The sequence below is a fragment of the Amblyomma americanum genome, chromosome 10 (assembly GCF_052857255.1).
Source record: "Amblyomma americanum isolate KBUSLIRL-KWMA chromosome 10, ASM5285725v1, whole genome shotgun sequence".
Lineage (NCBI taxonomy): Eukaryota > Metazoa > Arthropoda > Arachnida > Ixodida > Ixodidae > Amblyomma > Amblyomma americanum.
In genome coordinates, this window is record NC_135506.1 from 94358949 (window position 1) to 94382734 (window position 23786).

The window sequence follows — 23786 nt, forward strand, 5'->3', positions numbered from 1 at the left end:
CTCGATATCAGAAAAAAATATGCAACAGGAATGTTACTTTTTCGCGATGTTCAATAATGAATCGCCTACTGCCTGCCAAGATTGAATAACACGCCGCGTGCTCGAGAATTTCTGTACGTTGAGTATTTTTGTGCAAATAGGCTGAACGCATTTCATGTTAACACTGGTCAAATGTACCAAATCTAACAAGGTACAAATCCAGTACACTGTAAATTAACCTCCCATTCATGACAACTGGTATTCTCTGAGGAAAACATTATGATTAGTTGCTTGGACGGAAGTTTTCTTGCACGCAGTTTTTCGCTTATAAATTTTAGCATGAAAATATTACTGACAAAAGAAAGCCTTTTTTGAATGACTGAAAATATGGCTTCTTCTTAAGCACTGGATGTATTAGCTGGTTGTAACACAAATTCTGACTGAAACATCGTCGCACTTACTGAGAACTGTTTTGGGCTTGCGCGAGTAATGTAGATTAACGCCCAGGCCCTCAGGGCTAAATGTAGTGAAATTTCCCAACATTTTGGCTCTTTGTGTGGTTCGTACCACACAATTCACACAATTCTTTTCATTTTTTACTTTTGCATGTCCGTAATATATCTCGCTCGCTTTCCCGTTGTGGTAGCGCTAGAGGAGGAGCTTCGGCTTATATTTTGTATGCTGAAATTAACGGTACTGAAATAAAAAATGGGAAAGGGTCAACACAGAGTGCGTTCACATTAAACATAACTCTTAAGATTCAGCGCTAGCTATGTCTAGTATTCGATCTTCTCAATTTCTGCGCCGTAAACATTCTGCTACTCTAGCAATATTTTAAGTGCACGCCATAATTAGTGTGAGAAAAAATGGGCTCATATGCTAGAGATGTTGCTACTGTTATTGCCGATGTGTTCTTGCGTCTAAAATATATAATATCTGGCCACGCTCCCATTTGTTTGATTTGATTTATAAGGGTTTAACGTCCCGAAGCGACTCAGGCTATGAGAGACGACGTAGTGAAAGGCTCCAGAAATTTCGACCACCTGGGGTTCTTTAACGTGCACTGGCATCGCACAGTACAGGGGCCACTAGAAGTTTGTCTCCATCTAAATGCGACTACCGTGGCAGGGGTCGAACACGTCTTTCAGGCAGTAGCCGAGTACCATAGCCACTGAGCCACCGCGGCGGCTACGGTACCATTTGTGTGCGTATTTGAGTTTTAGGATTGCATTCTCAATAAAATTGATAGAACAGGAATGTTTAGTGAGGATGAATGTTGTAGAAGGCTTTGAATTGTTTTCCGCTCATTCGCCTTCTTTGCCTTGAACTGACAATGTACAACACACAGAATTGTATTGCATCAATCACCATCGAAAGTGAGGTGCAGAGAGAAATAGCGCTACGTGGTTGACGAAGTACGCTGGTCCCTGACCAGCGAAAAAAAAAAGACCCTACGTGATTTTTCTCCTTTTTTACGAATAATTACCTTTATTTTATCAACATACTGAGCATTTCTTCTTATCCAGATTACACATAAATCAATTATTTCTTCACAGAATTAAAGCCGCAGCGTATTCTATTGCCACCCCACGAATAGCTACACTTATCTTTCTTGCATTCTATCGCTTGCACAACTAGGCAGCCACTTGTTGCCTTCGATGTAAGCCGCAGACAAGGAGATCATGTATCCTGCGATTTCTCGTACTCATTTTCATTAGCACTCCAACAAAAATCGCAATAAAAATTACTACTGCGAAGGCACCAATCTGAATCCACACCCACAGTGGTAACAGGGTAGTTTTAGACTCTTGGTCCTGCTCGCTCCCGGCAGGTGTGGAGGCTGGAATGGTGGCGGGAACGCTGGTAGTGGTGGTACTCTGTGTTGTTTTAGCTACTGCAGTGGTAGCCGTGGTGGTCGTCACAGGTGGTTTCGTCCTGATTGTTGTGGTTGCAACAGTCGTGGTAGCCTGTGTTGTCGTAGGTATCGTAGTAGTACCTATGGTGGTTGTAACAGGTGGTGCCTTGTACGAAACTGGCACGATATTGGACGACTTGGATTTCACTCCGTCGCTGTTTACAGCGCGAGCCGCTAGGTAGAAGTTCCAGTCAGAAGCACCATCGTCTCGAGGACTGGAGACGGTGCGGGGCAGCGACACTGTGACCTCATGCCTGACACCTGGTGGGAGTGGGTCGAGATTACCTTCGATGACATTCGCCTTAGTGATTTCCGCTTGCTTATCAAAATCGGAGTTCAATTTCGCGTGATTTTTGCTAGCCCGAATTTCGATAGAAGAAGCTGCAAGAAAAAAGAAAATGATCTGAAATCAGGAGTGTGAACTTTCGCTCGCAATCATAAATCATGAGACAGGCCTCTACTACATTTTTTTCTGAAGGCCAAAGTTTTCGATCACTTTTCACTGATTGCCTTTAATTTTACTAAGCAACTTTTTTTTTACTTTCCTTTTGCTTTTTGCACAGCACTGTTACATTACGTTTTTCATATGTACATTTTGACACACTACAATATTCTGGATAATGTTGCGTGTTCTTGTATAATTTGCTGTGGAGAGCGACTGCTGACGCGCCACTGTTGCTGCACCGTCGGTGCCCTCCGAGGCCAGGGCCAAGTCAGGAGGATGTGTTCCCTCCTTTTGCCCTGCCCCAAGGGCAAGAACTATGTATTACCTCAATAAACTTCAACTTCAACTTTTATTTTGCATCAAGAAAACATTCTCTGCGCAGTAGGAGCAATTTGATTTACTACGTATATTGCTTTTATACATTTTTTCGTTGATTGCAGCGTTCCCATTCAAGTGAACGGGTACTTAGTGGAACCATGCGTTAAGCAATGCCAGGAGGTCAGAATAAATATGGAGCCCTGAACTCAGGCGTTCCTCATAACTTATGCGCATCTTTATGATGTTTAACCCCATAAACTAAACCAAACTTCTACGCGGCACCACTGATTGATTTAAGAAGAATGCTACTATCATTTAAACCTTACTTTTCTTCTACCCACCAGGTCACTGCAATATCTTTAAAGGAACCTTGTGTAAAAGGCACTTAAAAGCATAAAAACTATTTTACATTTTATGCATATGTTTTAGAGGCTGGGACCGAGCTAGAATATTTTTGCTGCAGCCTCCTGAAGTAGTGCACAGAAATAGCAGTCGAGGTGGCTCGTAACGCATCCTACTGCATGATACAAAAGGGAGCGATGTTTTTGAGCTCGTCAGACTTAATTTGTGAACCAGCGATTCCCTTTACGAATGAACTATACGCAGTCTAATTTTTTCTTTTGCATTTATTTTGTCACAAACTTATTCAACAAGTTGCTAAATATTTTTATTAATGGCATTTTTCTAGTCGGGTTGAGGTGTTTTACAATCGGCGGTAAATCTTAAATCTCATGGCGCTTATTTCTTCCCGTTATATTGCAATATTGGTTTTGTTTCACCCTATCAAATTGTGTGCTAATGGGGCTCTTGTCAGTAGTGTACTGTGTTTCTCCTTCAAACTGCAGTGTTACCCGAATCTGTTTTAACGGTGAATACTAGCTGAGGTTAATAAATAATTCTCTTCATCGAAGTGGAATAAATTATCGAGTTGTTTCTTGCGCAAGAAGAAACACTCGAATAACCTGCGGCGCCAGAGCAAAATAAGCCGGCTGTGAAGGGCAATTACCTTTTGCTCCTCTTTTTGTGTCCTGTACAGTATGCGAAGTTGATTCAGCGCTCACTTTAAAACCAGAATATATCTAGTTACTCTAAGACAACTGCTTACCTCTTGCGAAACCACATTTGGACACAAAAAAAAATTACTTATAGTCACTGAATATTTTCTCAAATTGAGGAACATTTAAAATGCCCATGAATCTCACATCGAAAAGTTAGTTCCGGAAAACGAAAATCTAGGCGATTCGTTCATAGAGAGTTGTAGTTTGCGTGATTCGGAGTGGTGCGCAACGCTCCGCGGAAAGACTTAACTTGTTTATTGTCACGTTTATCTCCCGCTGATTGGTGTACCTCTCCTCTAAGGCAATCGCTTGAAGTACTCAAAGTGAAGGAGAGTCGAAGTTAATATTGTTATTTCACTTCAGCGACCCAAGGACAGCTTGGTGCAAGAGCATCATAGCTGTTAGGTCATTAGTCTGCATGAGGGGAGGTCAAATAGCTTATTTTGTTTTGCAATGATTCCACCCCATGTTCAGTCGGTTTTAAAAGAAAACGAAAGACAAAAGTAAAAGCGTAGAGAGCTGGCACTTCAAAAAGTTATCAAAAGCATAAGCCAAGCTATCCAAGCGGAAACTTTGGAAGAATTCAATCTGAAAAAAAAAAAAACATCTTAGGGGCACAGTAGCGCAACTTCCTAAGCGAGGTCAAAGACTGCTTTCTGTGCGCGGAATTTACCGTAAGTAATATTGATAAAACAGAAAAGGTGATCGAGTGCTCAGTTCGCTTCATTCTCTACAGATAATGTAGAGCACCAGGCAAGGGCAAGAACTTCTACTCAGTGAAGAACAGATGGGTTTTGCTTCGTCACTCAGAACGAAACCACGCACCTCCCGTGTACAAGGCGGATGCTTATATGTGCTAAGCCACCGCTGCTGTCTGAATGCTAATGTTGATGAGCACTCACTACAGTGGGCGTTTTAGTCAGTCAGTTGGTTTTTGCACGCATGGTACGCTCCAACTCTCACTCAGTCACTGTGAGAACAATTTTAGTTAAAGCTGCACTGCCCTCGAGCTGAGTCTCTTGCCCCGCATTTTTGGTGAGCTTAGTTGGCCATGCCTTTCTTGACGCATTCCGCCACTACTCTTGGGATCAAGACGATTAGAAAAATTGCAGTATCCTAAGGTGTCCTCCTCCAGTATGTTAAATGCAACGTGTTAGAGTAAACAACCGTTCACAGTGGAAGAAAGACCATTCGCCGACAAGTATTGCGCGAGAAGAGTACTGATGCTTCGCGCGTCATTTCTCATTCAAATTGCCCATCAACTCGCGAGACATCAATGATAACATACTTTTTAGATGGCATTCAGAGATGGCTACAACCTCAAGTACCTAAGACCACATTTCTCTCGTCTTCTTGCGCAAGTGATCCATCATGTAGTACCATCTTTGTCATAAGTAACCGCAGCCGCATCGGTGGCTGCAGCCAGCTTGCAGCCCTCCCCCGACTGCGAGCGCAAACTGGCTGACGTCAGCCTTCGCCCTCGCTAACTTCCTTGCATAAAAAGTAAGTGGGTAGCAATGGAGACACACTATTTCGCGCTTTCAAAGCGCTCTCATACTCAGCTAGGGCGCAGGCTCGCGCAAGCCAGTTTACAGTCGCAGTCAGCGAGCAACGTTCAGCGCTGCACGGAGACCGCAACGCCGCCGCTAGGCTGCCAGCTTGCTCCGGATGCTCGGTTACTTTCTGCGAAGACGGTGCCAGTACTTTGTTTACCCTTTTTACTCGCGGTCCTTCCGGCAGACCACAGCTTTTAGTTAGAAAATTTGTTTATTCTCCTCACCAGTCGTAAAAGCAACGTTTCTTCAAGCATTCACTTGGTGCTTACCATTGCCAGACATCAAACGAGCGCCAGGCCACGTCCACGTGATCCTCACTGAAAGCGACGCATTCTCCCCGGGGCGTATTTCGCGAACAGCGAGGTCTCGAACGTCTCCTGGGGGCACTTGCTCCTCCGTGATCTCTCCCGTAACTTGGAAAGATCCTCCATGTACTATCCTCTGGAATGGGTCAACCACCTTTCCGCCTGCAGAGGTGGCGTTGCTGTCTTCGGCAGTTGCGTTGGCGACGATGAAGTCGTTCATCGTGTATTCGTACTCCGCATCAAGGATGGGTACTGCATGGACGAATACATCATTTTTCCCCCGGGCCCTCGGAAAAAAAAAATACGCGTGGGCTCTCTGCTTGCCCGAGACTAAACCCCATCACCTGGTGGTTGGCGAATGAAAGCCGTGAACACATTCTAAGTAATTTTTATTACTATTTTTGGGCATGCCGCTAGCAATATATTGATAAATTCAATTCATATTGTTATTCAAAGGACATATCGACGGAAGAACAAGCCCGAAGCATTCGGACCGTGCTTTCTCCTCGTCTTCTGCCGCAGGGTTGATGCGCCCAACCGCGGTGGCCTCGGCCTGGTCCAGCGGAAGCTCGCCTGGTTTCATTTGCTTGTGCTTTGCCGGTTAAATTTTCCAACGCACTCGGGTTTCCCAGATCCATATCGAGAGCCCACAAAGAAGTAATGGCGGACGTAGCCTGACAAACAACGCGTGCATTTTCGGACCGCCGATGGCACAGCGGCAAGCCACCACGTGACTGGTTGCAAGACATCCACGCGTTGGTTGACTCCTCCTATAATCTCGGAGGTCAGTGGAAATAATAAAGGTGGAAGTAGGGACCTTTAACCCGATTTAAAGGGGAAATCGGCCGCACGTGACAATATTTCGAAGTTTCTAGGATTGCTCGGAGCGCGTAGATCGAATTCCCGCAGTAAAAAGAAGAGCCCACAATCGTCTTTAGTGCGCCTTTAAAGCTAATTTTGCCTCGCTGCTACCACATTCCGGGAGGACATGCTATAATGCAAACCCTATTTAGAACTCCAAATTATTGGTAGAAGCCGTTTTTTGACGAGGATAAAAAGCTATGCCTAATGCGGGAATTTTAAAGGAGTCCCAGCACGTTTGATCGGTGCGTGTGGAAAACCACTTTCCAAGAAAGACTGGAGGGGACACTTAGGCTCAGCCATAATGGTATGACGCGATAGCGTAATGGGTTAATGCCCATACATGCAGAAGGTCAGTCTCTTTTTTACATCTATAGATTCCTGGGAGTCATCATGACGCTTTTCGGGCAGTGATGCAGCTGTTAAGCGATACGCCACTGTCCAGCAATGGCAGGTGCTCCTAGCGATGGGCATTTTATTAATTTATATGCCACCTGTCACGGTGGGCAGTTTGCTCGCTATCCGGTGGGCAGGTTGTGATGACGGCGCGAGGTAAGGTAACCTAGGTGGTCAACCTGCCTCCTAGGTTGCTGTGTGGGACAACCTGCACATGAGTTTTAGACTGGTAACACCAGCTCTTACTGACCTGCATTTCGCATCATTCACGTTTCTTTCGATATGTAGTTTGAATGTGTATACTTTGTTATTTATTGGGTCATGCGACTAAGTGAGTGACCAACCGCGATTTGTTAGGACCCGATTCCAGTCGCTCTATCGACGACGGTCCGCCGCTGAGCATAGGAGCCCCATGTTCCATAAGATTATTACGCGCGCATTGAAGACATGGCTGCGAATACTTCGATCTCTGCTTCAGAATGTTTTTACCGGCAACTAAATGAGATGCCATACTGGACCATGAAGCCCTAAGAAAGCGTGTGGTGTTTCTTCCTGCTGACTTGCACATACCAGCTTTTCCGTAAATAACCAGGCAGAACGCTTTTTTCTGAGTCGTACAATGGAGCACTTATGGTACCCCTCAAGCTCTAACCTTTGAAAGGCAAGTATAATCACCGCTTTCACTTTTCATACCTTCTTTAGGAACGCCTTAATGGCCCAACTACAACGCTGAGGAAGAAACCGCACTGGCTGGCTATTTATGGCACAGACAGAACACAGACAAAACCTTAGTGTTTATGTTTTCGAGGCGACAACGTTTGGTTCATTTCATATTTATCAATGAACTACCGTCCAGAAAGAGAAAACGATGATAGGGTTAATTGTGGTTGGCAGCGCTTCGACATACGGACTGGGGACAGAAACAGAAAAGACGACGGCAGAGGCGCTGAACTTCACCTTTATTCTGGAACCGCCGAAAAACTGCATATATACCAAAACACAGGCGCTAACAGGCGGCGATTTTATGCACTCGTAGCAACGAGAAGTGATAGAAGTAGAGGCAAAACAACAAAAACTAGAAAAAACCAAAAGATGGAACAGGGAAGGATAAAACGAGAACAAGGTGAGCGAAAACACATACGCAGGTCATTTTTAAAGAAACCGTCAAAACGTGAGAGAGTGGAACGGTTTAGGCAAAGAATTTTCAAGAACTGGTCCTATAACATGGAAGTAAAATCATACACACAAACATAGACCAAGCGCAGTGAAAAAAAAGAACGGCGCAATGGCAAGAAAAAAACGCGCAGTGAAAACAAAATGATTATAGGGTAAGGAAACGAAAATTGATCAACAAAGGTTAGGCCAGCAATTAACACGGCTAAACGCGGACTATGAAGTGTGCTAAATAACTGAAACGATAAAAAGGGGGGGGGGGGGGGGGGGAACGCGCATGAGCAACACCAGTGAACCTAAGGTAGAAGATGAGGGACAGTAAAAGCAAAAAAAGAAGAATAAAATATCAGCAAATGGAAATTCAACAGAATATATGAATGCTAAAAAGGAAAAAAAACCAAAAAAGATCGAAGTAGGCGGTAAAACCAAAGCACTTAACACGTTTGTAAAACCGGGGCTAGGACAAACAGGTACTGAAAAAGCGATATCTTATTTCTGAAAATGAAACCGAGGGTGTGCTTACACATTCACCCTGGAGCTTCAAAATCTTGGCGGCTTCCACTATTTCACTATTCCAGCGGCTGTGCCGTTGTCTTTTCTGTTTCTATCCCTTTTCCGTGTGTCTAAGCTCTGTCATCCACAGTGGATCAGCACCACAAGCCCAAAAGGTTGTCCTATATAAAGTCAAAGTTTTATGTTTTATAAACTTTTACATGTCATTATTTCAAGTATTTACGCTTCCTTAGGTACATAGCTCTTGACGCAGCATTATCCAAGAACGGCAGAAGACCTGGCACCACTGGTTGACCCGTAAATAACGTGCCTGATACATGAACCCTCTCGATATGGTCTCAGAAAGCCAAGAACTGGTTATACATGGCAAGAAACTGCGTCAAAGCGTTTCGTTTAGTGCCGGAAAGGTACGCCTGCAATTACAAATAACAGCACAAATGGCAGGAAAGTGGGATTCTTGACAGTAGAAAAGAAAGTGCATAATGGTTGGGGGGTGCCCCATTCCGTTAGATAAGGCTTCGACAAGAGGATTTGTCTTGGCCTATGCAATGCGATATGGCAATGAACGTATTGTCGAGAAGAAGACTAGTCCCTTTGCCGAAAAGTTGACTATCAGACTTAGGTTCCCCCTCAACCGTTGTTCACTTTCTTTTGTGCTGACCACTGATGTTGAGTATGGGAGACCACATTTGCTGAGCTGAGTCAGAAAACCTCAGTGGTGTACAAAATTTAAATTAGCCTAAGTTTTCAAACATCTAGATACATTACGCTGCGTACTCGTGATAACGCGTATATACGAAATCAACAGCATTAAAATGACATTTCCCTAGATGCTAATCTGACAAAATTGCGGATGAAGTATTCGATGATTTTGTTTGCGGGGTTCGTATTCGTAGTTTCTGACGCTCCGGAAAACCTTCTGCATGTCTCGTGGTTGTTCGAGTATGATGTATGCGGTTCGAGTGGCTGTTCTCGAACGCTCAGAGAGTGTAACTATTTAGGTCAACAAAAATGAACACTGTTGATGTTTGCACCATCTGCATCGTACTTGTTAAGCCGGGCATAACAGGGTAATTCAGAGCGGCGCGATGATTTCAACATCTTCACAGTGAATGTCACCAGTCCTTACTTGCTGTTTCATGTTAAGGTTGTACTTTCCGCTGCATCAATGAGTCTAGTCAGGTGCAAAGAAGCACCTTTTGTTCGGGGTGCTTTAGTTTTTGTATGAGGAAACTGAGAATAATCTTCAAACTTCAACGCAGAGCACAAAGCGGTGCAACGTTTCAAAATATGAACGGTACAAAACCTACCTCGCCATCTTAAGTTTAGCGCAAGGCATGTTACGCTGAAATTCCCAGTCTGTCATTCCCAAATTATGATTTCTATTATTTTATTTTTATGAGGTTCAACGTTCCAAAGCGACTGAGGCTATTGGGCTCCGGAAATTTATACAATCTGGGGTTCTTAAACGTGCAGTGACATCACACAGTTCACAGGCCTCAAGCATTTAGCCTCCATCCAAATGCGACCGTCGCGGCCAATATCAAACCCGCGTCTTGCGGGTCAGCAGCCGAGCGCCATAACCACTGAGCCACCGAGGCGGCTTATTCCCAATTAATGAAAATAAGGATTTGCGTTCTATGAATTTTATAGGGCTTAACGTCCCAAAGCCACTCAGGGTACGAGGGACGCCTAATAAAAACAAAGAACTAAGACACTCACCTGTAGAAGAATTTAGCATGTGGGCTCTGCTGCAAAAACTGCCTGAGCCAGGCCTGGGTTCTACCAGTCGAGTCCTTTGGTGGCCTGAAACGTGAGCCGTCACAGCATATCTTCCTCTCCCGGCAAACTGGGTGAAGTACCCCGAGTACGTGCCGTCGTCCGCCTGGACGTCAGGATCTATGTGGGAACACACGATCCAGTGTAAAACTAAAGAATGAAATGCCCTGAGCGAAGAGCCTTCGGCATCAGCTGAACTCCGTCACAAAGAATTTATTGTATTTTTTCATAAATTTAATCTTCAGATCTTTGTAATCAGTAGCGACGTGAGGCTACGAAAACCACGGGCACGATATGCGTGCCTCTAATAGCGTTCCTGATACTTTGTCAGTGTGCAACCTTTTTGGTTCAATAAAGTTTTCAATGAATGAAATATCAGTGTGCAAAAGCAGCCGTTCAAAGATCGTACAACAGGAATGTAAGCTACGTCCTAGCATGTTCTGTTTTCTGTTGAGAATTTCATTTTGACACTGCCCCGGCATTTTATTTTGCATGTGATGGGGAGAAACGCGTTAGAAAAGAATGTGACTACGATTTGCGATCCTATCCGCCGCTTTATTCTTAATGCTTGCAGCGTTAGCTTTGATTTCTTACTTCTGCCGAGCACTGAGTATTTTTTTCAGCCGTCGCATATTTAGTAACTTGAAGCAAAATGCATCTGAGGATTCTTGCACACCCGCTTAACATATGCGTGAAAATGCGTACAAACAAACTAAACAGACATACTGCGTATATCCGAAGGAAATACTCCACAGGGATTAGGAACACACCGTCGCTTAGCTGCACTTTACTGCGGCCACATTTTCCTTCAGCGGCTTCGTATTTTGCTCATCATACTTGAGTGCCCATTTTGCATGACTGCCCGAGTTTTATACGAAGAAGAAAAACATTATATTAATCCAAAATTTGCAATAGTCAAGTCTGAAATTTTGTGTGCCACTAATGAATCTGATGCAACAGTAATGATCAGAAATACTGTGGCACTATAATTGACCCCTAAAGCAGAAGAAGCAATCAGCTGTCGTCAATTGTTGGAGGGTAAGTTGAGCTGGCAGTTATTCGCAGGCTTTTCCGGTACTTCTCTGGAGAAACTCCAAAAACGTGGGTTGTGCAGTGGTTCACTTTGTTTCGATAAAAAAAGAGTAATGCTTGGTGAAATCTACACCAATTAAGCCACATGGCTGTTTGCCCTGTATGTTCCATCTGCGGCTGTGATGAGACTATAGCCCACATTATTTGTGAATGCCCTCCCTACAGCGCCGAAAGGCAGTCTCTGTGCCGTGCACTGCAGCGCCTAGATGCGCGCCCACTGAAGGAAATGAAAATCCTCGGCCACTTGCCGCGGCGATCGTCGGCGGTGAAAGCCTCCAAGGCACTGCTCAGCTTCTTGAAGATTTCTGGTCTGCATGATAGGCTGGGAGTGTACCGAACGCTGCGACTTCGCATAGTGACTTAATTTTCTACCTACTCTCTTCTCTCCTTCATCTTTTTATCCCCTCACTCTTTCCCCCCGTGCAGGGTAGCACACCGGTTATTCTTCCGGTTAACCTCCCTGCCTTTCTTCTTCCTCCTCCTCTCCTTGTTTCCATACAGATTTTCGGGCGCTGTAGTCTGGATGTAGGTAGGACTATAAGTTGACAGTTTAGCAGGTTGCTTCATAGTTGGAGGTCCTACAGCTCAAATTCGTCTCACATACCTCCTGGCACTACGACTAATCGTTTAGTAACATCGGCTAAACGGCAAATGCGGCATTCTGAGCGGTCTCTAACATTAAATTAAGTAGCGTGGCTTTTTGGGCTTGTTGGTACATAGTTCCAATACACTGTAGCGCAGCAAAAGACGAGGACACAAGAGACGAGAGACGAACACCACGAGCGCTCGTGGTGTTCGTCTCTCGTCTCTTGTGTCCTCGTCTTTTGCTGCGCTACAGTGTATTGGTTCTAACATTAAAGCAGGCGAACAGAAGGAAGTAAAACCCAACTAGGAATTGAAGATTCGTACCTTGACCGTCGTCGTTAAGTCGAACCTGAACCTTGTGCGGCGGTTTGGGCCTGGTGACCTCGGCAGTGACTTCAGCATTGAGGATAATCATACTGCCTTTAGTCACTGTGGCCAGAATGATCGCTTCCATCGGTTTATTCACCTCTAGGCTGGCCATTCGGCAGGACGCTCGAATCGGCTCGTCACTTTGCTCCTTGGCTTGGGACTTGATTTGGATGTTAACCTCAACCTCGTACGGGCTAGAGCTCTCCAGGTGAAGCGTCCACGTTCCTGCCTTTGAAATAAATCACGAAACGATCTATTATCAAGCAGTGCTCGGTTCCTTTTCCTCTCTCTGCGCACAGTTTCTGCCTTACCTTCGCTGGACTGGGTATGAAGATGGTCTTCATGTCGTCGCTGCCAGTTTCTTGGCAAGCCTGGCACCTTTGCCCGCTAGGATCAACGAGCCACGCTGTGATGTGTCCGCTGCTTTGTGGGACGCGTTGAATGACGACTATTGTGTTGTTGCCCAAACTGCGCTCCAGTATGAACTTCTGGACTAATTTTCGAGTAAAGAGCGTGGGGCTGTCCATAATCTGTAAATAACCATAATAAAATGCAGCAGCATAAGTATACTCGTAGGTTTTGCTTAGGCCATTAGGAACGAGTATATTTTGAGCAGTGTAGAGAGGAAGCGACGAAGTGCATCCTTGTGGAATGCGTTCAGTCAGTCTCCAGCTTTTTTCTGTGATTTTGCGTGCGTACTGCGGGGATGCTGTCCCCTGTCAAACGGCGATAGATCTGAACCCTCCTGGGCACACGAATAGCCTGACGGCCTCCTCCTCGAGCTCGTTGAAGAAGCGGTGCAGCCGTCGGGGCGACCCCAACAGCGATGACACCATTGAGTACTTCAGCGAGGAGGCCAGCAGTGAGGACGGCTTTGAGACTTACCTCAGTCGGAAGGCCAAGAGAAGACTTCTAAGAGCCCGATCGTCATCCTGTGAGTCCACTATAAACACAAGTGGCCACAAACCGGCACACACCGTCCTCATCCTTCCAGTGCAGGCAACCAACAACATGAGGCGGCTTAACAGGCAAGTCGTCTCTGTAGAATTCGAGGCCCTCGTGCCCAACGAAATCAAAGACGTTCGAGTGAATGCGCAGAAGAACATTGTAGCCGTTGACGTCCTCCATGCGGCTGCGCTGTAACCACTGCGGGCGAGAACTAAGCTCGACGGTTTATCAGTACGTACTCTTATCCCGCTCGACGGGGATGAGTCCTCTTCCGGCGTAATCTATGATGTCGACAAGCTATCACGCGAGATGATTCGCCCATACTCGTGAGGCCGGCAAACGAAAGCACCGTAATTCTACGGGTATCACGTCTGGGCAATTTCCGTTGTGTGAAGATTCTATTCCAAGGCAACAGCCTTCCATCATACGTGAAGGTGGGCCTTTTCCGTCATGCTGTGCGAAGATTGATTCCAAAACCGCTGCAATGCCCCAAATACTTGAAACTTGGACAAGTGAGCACCGTCTACGACAAAACGACAGTGCGCTGTCGTTGTGCCGGAGCTCACAGCGCTGTGTCCTCTAATGCACAAGGGCTTTAGTGCTCCAACTGCAACGGGCCTCATGACGCCTCATCTAAGAATTGTCCGCCCATAAAGAAACGAGCGTGCCGTTCTAAAGCAAATGGCTCGGGACAACTCTACGCACCGTGGAGCCGCCGCGATTCTTCGGAAAAGGCGTTCTCGCCGCAAGAAGAACTCAAGACAAGAAAGTCTATTGCAAAAAGCAACCACACCGACGCCCCCACGGCACCTCCTCCTCAACCTACTCCCGTACCACCACGTCCAAGTGTGTCCAGTCGGCGAAATATCGCCAAGGATAATCAGACCTCTTCGTGTGCGGATGCTTGGCCAGCGTTTCCGCCGTTACGTCCTGCTGAGCCTCCTCAGCGCAAGCTTCTTTCACCGAGCTCACCTGTCGTTACAGAAGGGCTCCCAGAGCAAGATCGCCAAGCCCTCGTGATTCTTAGGACGGTGGTCCACGCCATTCGCCCTCTGATACAAGCCTTGCAATAGTGAACCGCTCGAACCGTCCTACTGGTGCTGGACTCCTTGTTTCCGGCACTACAAGATCTTTAAAACTGAATGGCTGGTCAGCTTCCCACGTTTCGTGAGTAAGTCACGGACGCTGCGGTCTTCCAGTGGAACGCAAAAGGCCTAAAGTCACGAATCGCAAGTTTTTGGCAATATGTTTTTAACATCCGCTTCCCGATATTAGTCATCTGCGAACCTAACTTATCACAAGCAATCAGGCTCTCCAGGTACGAGCCCCTCTTTGCTCCGGCTTGCGGGGAGCGCAGCAAACTTTTGGTCTACATCCGCACCGTCATAACTTAACGTTTGCTGCCCAGTTCAACCCCACAATGACAATCAGTACGTGTGTTTCATAGTCAAAAAAGGATCCATAGAGTTCCCACTGATGGCGGCGTCTCTCTCCCCCTCCTCTCAATTGTACTGCGAGAAGCTGAAGACAATTATGGAGGCAACCCGGGCTCCTTGGATTGTTAGCGGAGATTTCAACGTCCACCACCAACTGTGGAGAGGTCCTGTATTCAACGCCAGAGGGAGGAATCTGGCCTTAATTGCTTCAGAAAAAGAACTTTATGTAATGAATGACGGCAGCCCTACATAGAAAGCTGCACTTAGATTTAGTATTACCGACTATCGTAATCGTCGGTCAAAATTTTTAAAGCTCTAACATCAACATTGCGTCTTGCGTGAGCAAATTGATCATGAAATGCAATCAGAAAACGAAATTCGGGATTTTCCCAAATTAAGAAACGTTGTTCTCATTTCTCAGCAAATTATGTACACACGGAAGGAGCTCAGGGAATTTCTCACCGACTAAGCTTTCCGAAGGTGCTTGTTCAGCCTGTCTACTTCTCCGGTCAAATATAGACGATATTTTTCGTTGTTTTTTTGCATAGAGCTATAGGAAAGTCAAAAGCAAACGCTGCAGACTCTTCAATTGATGTGCCTATGAATTTATTTCTGCTGTGAGGTCGCATATGTCGCTGCGTTTTTCTACTACTCTGTGCCTCCTTGTGTTCGCAATGCCTTCGAACAACGGACCACCGGAGCTATAAAATGTGTCGCTTTGACCCATCTTCTTGGCTGAAGCAGCTCAAATTGTTCCTGGCGACATTGATATAGACATCAGTGAGAAGATAAAGAAATCCACGCAGTGTAACCAACCTGTATGTGTAGCCTTCATAAGTTACGAGAGATCACTGGACTCATTCAAAATTCTAGCAATTATTCTGCGACTGCGTAACCGAGGTGTAGGATGGGCGTATGTAAAAGATCTGGAAAATATCAATAGCGGCTGCACACCGACCATAATCCTTCACGGGGAAAGGGATAAAATACCGATCAGGGAGGGTGTCAGGGGAGAAGACACGATTTGTCCAGTAATATTCATTGCGTGTTTGCAGAACGTATTTCAGAGAATTCTGTTTGGAAGATTTGGGGGTGAAAGTTAACAAAGAATACCCGAGGAATAAGCGATTGGCTGATGACTTCCAAGCTAAATAACTGATAGAAAAAACTTCAAAACATAAAGGCTTAGACAGGCAAAGGCAGAACAGTAGGTGTGAAAAGTAATCTTCAACAGTCTCGAAAGAAGATAGCAGTCTACAATAGGTAGCCATACACTCGAAGTGGTCAGGAAATACGTCTTGTTAGTGGCAAGTAGCCACCGCAGACCCAGATCACAAGTGAAATCACTGCAAGAACAAGATAGGAGTGGAGCGCATTTGGCAGGTACTCTCAGATAACTAATTACAGTTTACCAGTCCTTCAAGAGAAAAGTATACAACAGCTGTATCTTACCAGTACTCACATATGGGGCGGAAACATGGAGGCTAACGAAAAGGGTTCAGCTTAAAGGACAACGCAGCGAGCTCTGGAAATTAAATTGACAGACGTAACGTTAAGAGACCGGAAGCGGGTAGAGTGGGTGAGGGAACAAACGCGGGTTACTGACATCCTGGTCGAAATCAAGAGGAAGAAATGGGCTTGGGTAGGGCATATAAAGCGAAGGCAAGATAACCCTAGTCGGTATGGCTAACAGACTGGATTGCAAGAGAAGAGAAGCGTAGTACGGTGGCCGCAACTGGCACATGAGAGGGTAAACCGGAGGGATCACGGACAGGCTTTTGTCCTGCAGTGGACGTAGTTAGGATTATGATGATGATACTGATGATAGTTAATGCTCAAAAATGCAGCTCCAAATCATATGCCACAAAAACCACACGAAGTTCCACCTCCCCAACTAAGAAATAAACCCGAAAATAAAAGAAGCATAGAATGCTATGGTGGCCTTCAGCGGTTCGGAGAGAAGTTTTTTTGAGAACTAAAAGGCCAACAGCCTAGTATCCAGGACAGCGCTTTTAAAACGATTGGTAAGATATATTTTGATGAGCGTGAGTCACCTGAAGCACACCATAATAATGGCGGTTCAGATGCAAAATTGTCGAGTAGCTTTACGTGTGCAGCGAGGTCCATTTTTTTGGAAACAACTACGAATAACCATAGAGTACACTCAATGCCTGGAATTTCAAGTTCTGACGAAATCAAAATGCTTGTATGTTCCTACAAAGACTAAGCACTGCTGTGGTCAGCGGATCGAGCATTCATATGAGAGAAAACGACTGCTTTGATTTTGCTTTCAGAAAAAAGACTTAGTTGCCTTCGCCTCAGCCTTGGTTCACAGCACCAAACCGTACGTTCACTCTCAGCCTTAATTTTGCTAAACGCCAACAGCAAATATAGCCACTTGAAAAACAAATTCAAGCAGTAAGGACGCTGCCTGCCTTGCGCAAGATGAGCCATGTGAATATGTAAAATTTGCGAAGTAATACGAATCCAACACGGATGCTTGCTGACGGTTCACGCTCTCAAGTATTAGCGTGTAGCAGACTCCAGTTGTACTATGCGAAGGGCTCTGCATAGAATGAAACGTACGATAATTCTCTATTTGAATGAATCAGTTGCTGGCTGTTATGAAATAAAATTACATTTTTGTTCTCAAGAAACGTTTCCTAAAGAAATAACTAACGTCTCCTCACCAGACTCTTATCGAGACTGAGTATAGTCAGATTAGCAAGCATTTTTAAATGAATAGTATTTAAGAACATTTTCATGCTAAATACTGAGTATAATTTAAAAGAAAATGGCCAAAATGAGCTTTACCGCACAAGGCGGGTATTGGTCCCTCGTGGATAGATTTTCCTTCGAGGCAGCGTGAAAAGTTACAGTCGCCTAAAGAGGCCAAATATAAAGTAAAATCCTGGCTAATAATGCCTACAGCGCAACAAGTACTGCATTGAAACTACTGCTGAAACGAATTCTAAAAGTTTTGTTGACATACTTTCTGAAGCACGATTGTCTTATGTTGTGGCCTCTCAACCTATGTATTAGGGGACTTTATTTCGCAGAATGCGCAAGTGTGATTGCTGTTTCTGTTGAGGTGTGTTTGTTTGTGTTTTATTATAACGAGCTTTGCGTTTCATATAAATTTCATGACTCCATATGTTACAAACTATGTTATTTTTGCCGCCGCGAGGGCGCACTTCGTATGATTGCTTTGGCACGAAAAAAAGCTCTCCTCATTGCGCTTCTGAAAGCGCACGTATTTTCATGTGTAATTGTGAGATGTATGTATGTATGTATGTATGTATGTATGTATGTATGTATGTATGTATGTATGTATGTATGTATGTATGTATGTATGTATGTATGTATGTATGTATGTATGTATGTATGTATGTATGTATGTATGTATGTATGTATGTATGTATGTATGTATGTATGTATGTATGTATGTGTGTGTGTGTGTGTGTGTGTGTGTGTGTGTGTGTATGTATGTATGTATGTATGTATGTATGTATGTATGTACGTATAACTTCTGCTGCTTATCTTCTGCTTATCTTCTGCTTATAATTAATACCTAGATTTAATGGGATAGAAATGTAGTAATTGAAATAAGCCCGACCAAATAAAGATGCTCTATAGATTCTGCAAGAATTGATTCCTTTTCCCACCGATTTGTCTTCTTATTCATATGTACAATCAGGAATAATATCAGAGAACAGACATTTGGTACAAAATTGGAAAAATTCTGGTTACTTCTTTCAGTTCTTGATTTCAGAGGGGCATTTGAACGTTATACGCCAAGAACAACACCAGCTATAAAACAGAAAATGTTGTACTTGTCACGCATAATTACGCAGTAATCATTAACTTATTGTGAATACTTCGTTCGCTCTCTTATTGCTCATTGTTGGACCTGGTTGCTGCTTATTGTGGTTACTCTTAATATGAGAAGTGCGTTTCATTGCCAATCGGTGTTGTTTTTGTTTGATGCTTTCACCCATTTCTAATGCTCACGAGGACACTTAGGGCACCTGAAATAAAGAAATGCATTAAATGATATACCGTTTCATCGCTTTAGAAAAAATGATGCCGGAAATAATTGCGTACATTGTTCAACAAGAAATGCGGAAAGCCTGAGAAATGACAAGAAATAAAAGCCTGAGGTTCTTTTCATTAAAATGCATTGATCCCGAACGGCCATACACATCGCAACTTGTCACAACATCTGGAGCTCTCTTTCTGCTTGACATTGCTATTGTTCGCTTGTGTTAGTGCTCTAGAAGCCGCAGAGGAGATGGCGATTAATCTGCCTGTAGTAAAAAGCATCCCAACATACACAAGGATTGCTAGTGAGCTATCAATAGCTCATATAGCAGTCATTTTTTTCCGAGGTTCAACTCGTAGTCAGCAATGCCAAAGAAGCAAATGGAAGCTGCATCACACAAGGCGTGGTGGCACGCACGTGAGTATATCTTTGCGATGACTCGTCGGCCTGACTCGTGGTAGCTGCCACAAAAGCTGACTCCATCTGTAGAGCCGTGTTTCCCTGGAGGTCCTCGAAGAAGAACGCTCTCCCTTTTGTCGCGGTGGCTAGTTTCTCCAGCTTGTTGTCAGCCGCAGCGCCCAGTGCCAGCGTGCTGACTTCGACCTTTGCTGCCACGACCTTCGGCATGACGTCATCCAGTAAAGGAGCCTCGTTCTCCTCGCCGTCACTCATGAGCACAAGGATGGCACCTTCCGGAGTCTCGTCGGTGGTGTTCAGAACCTGCGGGAGCGTACGGTACAGATTATTCATGCCTCTATCGGCAAACCAAGCGCCTGTTACGTCACCTTAACGCCGGTAAGAAAGATATCCGCAATCTGCTTTTGAGACAAGCTTAAAGCATTTGACCTGGCTCGCGCTATGCTAAGCCTACGCACAGTGGGGCGCACTGACAGCGAGATCCTGCATATTTTCTGAATTATTTCGTTTTTTTATCTTTTTTTATTGCGCACGTGAATGCTCAACTAACCCCTTGAGTACCGACCGCAAACAGTGAATGTGCTTCTTGAAATCCTTGACTGGCTTTGGGGCGGAGCGAACAGCAACCATAACGGCTAATGATTTGGTTGGTTCTTTGGTTTATCGGGTTCGCCGTCTCAAAGTGACCCAGGCAATGAGGGACGCCGCAGTAGAGGGCTCCGGATAATTCCTACCACCTGGCGTTCTTTAACGTGCATTGACACCGCACAGTACACGGGTCTCTTTCGTCTCCACCGGAACGCTATCGCCGCGGTCGCGATCGAACCCGCATATTTCGAATCAGCAGCCGAGCACCATAACCACTGATCTACCGCTGCGGCTCATAACGGCTAAGCGAGCAACTAACAAATTCCCTTGGACATGCCTCTACCTGCCTCTCTACGGGATCCCTTCAAGTCTACAATAGCACGACAGCTCAAATGCCCGAGCTGGTGTTAGCGTTTTCCGTTGCCGACAAACTCCAACGAAATTTTTTCTCATCTCTGAAACGTGACCAGCCAGAAAATGAACCCACCCTTGTGTTTAAGATGAAAATGTCTTAAATAAAAGACATCACCATCCTCAGCACTTTTCCCCCTTGTGCCGTGTTCGTGTCTACGTAGAACGCGGCAGCACCAATCTGCAACTTTCCAACTCTGGCTTGTTGTCAACACTTTCACCAAGTCATTAACGTTGCCCGCCAAATAGCGCTTGACGCTTTCACGAGCTCGGTTTACATGGTCTTTACGACGAATAAAGTTTTATTGGACCTCATAGTTAGGCAGTCAATTGGCCGCGTATACATCGTTCTAACACTCAAAGCGGCACATTGGTCTGAGGCTCACCAAAAGCTTCACTGACTTATTTCCGACGGCAGCAGTTCGAATAAGGCGTCGTTACCACAACTCGACGATTGCCGTTTGCATGCATTCGATAGAAGCTAATTAAATGTCGCGGAACGCCCTTGCAGACATGGCGAAGCTGGTAGCAAACGGGCTCCTGCCTCCGCCCTCTTCTGCCGGACCTTCCTCTCATCGCAGCTTTTGAAAAAGGAACCCTTTAATGAAAAAAAAAACAGAATTTAGCCAGCGTTTAAAGATCGCTGGCGTACTACTTTGTATGAGGAAGTGAATTTGGGAGATAAAGACGGAAGGAAAGCAGTGCGGAAAAGGTAAAATGAAATAAATGAAAAGGGGAGAAGAGAAAATGCGGCCATTAAATGCGTGCTAAGGTGCATCAGCGAGTAATAGTGAATTTGAAATGATGATCATAGTCCGAAAATGGGCTAACAAAGCTCGCTGCGTTAACATTGTATAAGGATAGCATAGAAGGTGAAATTAGAACTTGTCGAGATGTCCAATGTCATTTCAATATGCATACAAAAAGTTCATTGCATGCCTCTGTTGTCTATAAAGCAGGCTAACGGACCTAAAACACTGCCTATTGTTAGAGGCACTGGGGAGAGGTTATCCATGCAGTGTTCATTGTACGCATGCTGGGCAGCATAGACAGGGCAGTTCTCACAGTTGTCACAAAGCGGACTGTTTATTCGACCGAAACGGTATCGGAAGCCGTTTGTAAATGCAGCGTTCAGGCGAATTCGGTGATAAAGCCTTTCCAGATGCCGAGGAATTCTGAGTGGGAGTCTTGATGTGAGATGTGGGTCGACCGAGTAAAGAAATTGGTAGTAATTGGTAGCTCCAGAGCCAACCCCAGAGCCGAAAGAAAGTTGTAACTCCAGAGTCGATACGTTTTTTTCGGAAGCAAATCTTTTGGCCATTTGCGACGGATCAGATTTTGTGAAGAAAGCCTTCGAAGCTGCTGCGCTCTTTCAAATCAGCAACGTGAGGATTTGAAGCTGGAACCTTTCATCGTCTGCCTGGAAGTGCATGCCACGGAGGTTCCCCTGCCCTTCGCAAGAACGCAGTCCTCCTTTTCTATGCGCAAACACGTACTGTACAAAGCCAAATTTTTTTCCAACAAGAAGAGACTACCTCCCAGTGCTTCTCCGTGAAGAAATCTTGCAGGGGTTTCATGACGACTGGTCGGAATTGCGGCCACAGTGATTGCCAGCGATGAAAAAGATCCCCTGTCATGCCAGCTGGACTTTAAATCACGTACAAGTGCTCAAATCCCGTTTGAGCAAGTTGGCATCGGGCCTTCTCGGCCCTTTTCCAACTTCATCGTCGGGCAACAAGTGGCTCATTATCGCCATTGATTATCTTACGCGCAACCCTGCCTTCAGTCATGCCGACCAAAAAAACGCAACAGAAAATTGTCCATTGCCACTACATATTTTAGCGCATTTTCAGTGTCCAGTTTTACGCAACATGCGAAATTCTAGTATTAACAACCAAACCCCTATTTCACTCAATAGTTGCCAGTCCTCTCGCAGAACTGCGTTTGTCCCCACGAATGCGGCCGAGCAATGCTGAGGTCACACAGGGCGCTATATCTTTTTTTACGTATTTCAGCACCAACGCTATCATCGTTTCTTGAAAGAGTTCCCAACCACTCTAATAAATGGTCTATCACCATAGTCTAATTCTGTGTGGGTTAATTTTAAGGAGAGTACTGGTAATTTACAGCCATGCCAAAAACTACTTCTGGAGTTCGCTATCCTTGCAAAGCCTTCCCATTTATTTTGCTGTAACAAAGCGGCACCCTGGTAGCGCCTATGAGAAATAGTACACTTCTCAGATTTCTATCACTTTTTCGCAAACCTAAAATTCGCTATCGTGCTTTGGCATGACATTGGAAATGTGGGCTTTGAGAGCCTTAAGCTTACCTATTTCTTTCTCACCCGCATTGCAGCATTATTACTGAACTATGAAAGCACCACATAATTCTGCAAACGTTCAACATTTCTGACCATTTCATTCTCTAGAAAGAGACCAGACACAGCCTTCAACAGCGCAGCCAGATGCCTTGCGTTCTTATCTCTGAGTCCAAGGTGTAAAAATTTTGTATAGGCTGAGCAACGCTTTGTTATCTGTCATAGCTGCGATCAGAGAGCATCTCTATCTATTTTTGCTTACCTCTAATGCCATTTCGAGTCCACAGCCGATGCAGGTGGATGTGTATTCCTGCAGCCTGTCGACTGTGTCCAGGAATCCCTGCCGTGTGTTGACATTCACAGGCATCAGGGTGTGGTACACGAGAGCAATTCTGCTGAAAACCACGATTGCCAGTCGCTTTGAACCGTCCGGAATGTCGCTGATGTAACGACGCGCAGCTTCTTTCAGGAATTCCAGACGGCTATTGTTCTGTAACGAGGAGATGAGGAACAGTCATGGAAAAAAAATTGGCAGTGGTTTAACACTTCTAAACACAGTCAGACAAAGCGAAAGCTCCATTACACTTGGCTACGCTTGGTTAGACGCTTGAAACGCCTCCATCATCCATAACGAAACTGCATGCGAGAGTGGCGTGGCCTCATTAAGCGAACGCCGAGTAACGTGCATAATCACATGACCACATCTTGCGAAGCGGCGCTCGGCGCACCGTGGGCGGAGATGTGCCGCGGCGGCTACAGCTGCGGCGAGTCACATGGGCTGACGTCACAGCTAAACCTCTGCCGAAGTCGCAAAGTCGCAATGTGTCTTTACCAGTATTCTGTCGCAGAGACCCCGGCCCCCGTCCCCTGAGCGTGCGTGACGGGGCTGGGAGTAGGGGGCCTCCTATATTGGTGGAAATAAATTTTTCAATCAATCAAATCGATCAATTCGTGGCTACTCCTGCTGAAGGTTAAACTGCTACACCCGATGACCTTGGAGGAACATGGCGCAGTGCTCCAAAAGTTTGGGTGAGGCGGATTCACAGAGAAATATTATTGCTTCTCGGTCAGGCATAGCAGATCCATGAAATCTATATACCTAAGCATCAGAAGATATTCGTGCTTCATCAACTGTAAATGATATGAAACGACCATCTAGAGCAGCAACCCAGAAATAAATTTTATCCCAGTGCTTAAATTTGACGGTGTATGCCATATTCACGTAATCGCAGAAGTACCTTAGCCTACACCAGGCCATAGAGAAAATAAACTTCAGCTCTAGA

The 23786-nt window shown here is 45.2% G+C and overlaps 1 protein-coding gene across 2 annotated transcripts in view; it reads right to left on the reverse strand.

Moving 5' to 3' along the window:
• Positions 1-566: 566 nt before the first annotated feature.
• LOC144108766 (calcium-activated chloride channel regulator 1-like) overlaps positions 567-23786 on the reverse strand; it is a 53760-nt gene continuing 30540 nt past the window's right edge. For both annotated transcript variants that reach the window (XM_077641934.1, XM_077641935.1), the window contains exons 8-14: positions 22766-22993; positions 19188-19490; positions 12656-12874; positions 12300-12573; positions 10242-10418; positions 5541-5828; positions 567-2275 (exon numbers count right to left, since the gene is read on the reverse strand). In XM_077641934.1, the coding sequence (XP_077498060.1) occupies positions 1614-2275; positions 5541-5828; positions 10242-10418; positions 12300-12573; positions 12656-12874; positions 19188-19490; positions 22766-22993 (2151 nt within the window). In that variant the 3' untranslated portion in view covers positions 567-1613. The remainder of the gene's footprint in view (positions 2276-5540; positions 5829-10241; positions 10419-12299; positions 12574-12655; positions 12875-19187; positions 19491-22765; positions 22994-23786) is intronic.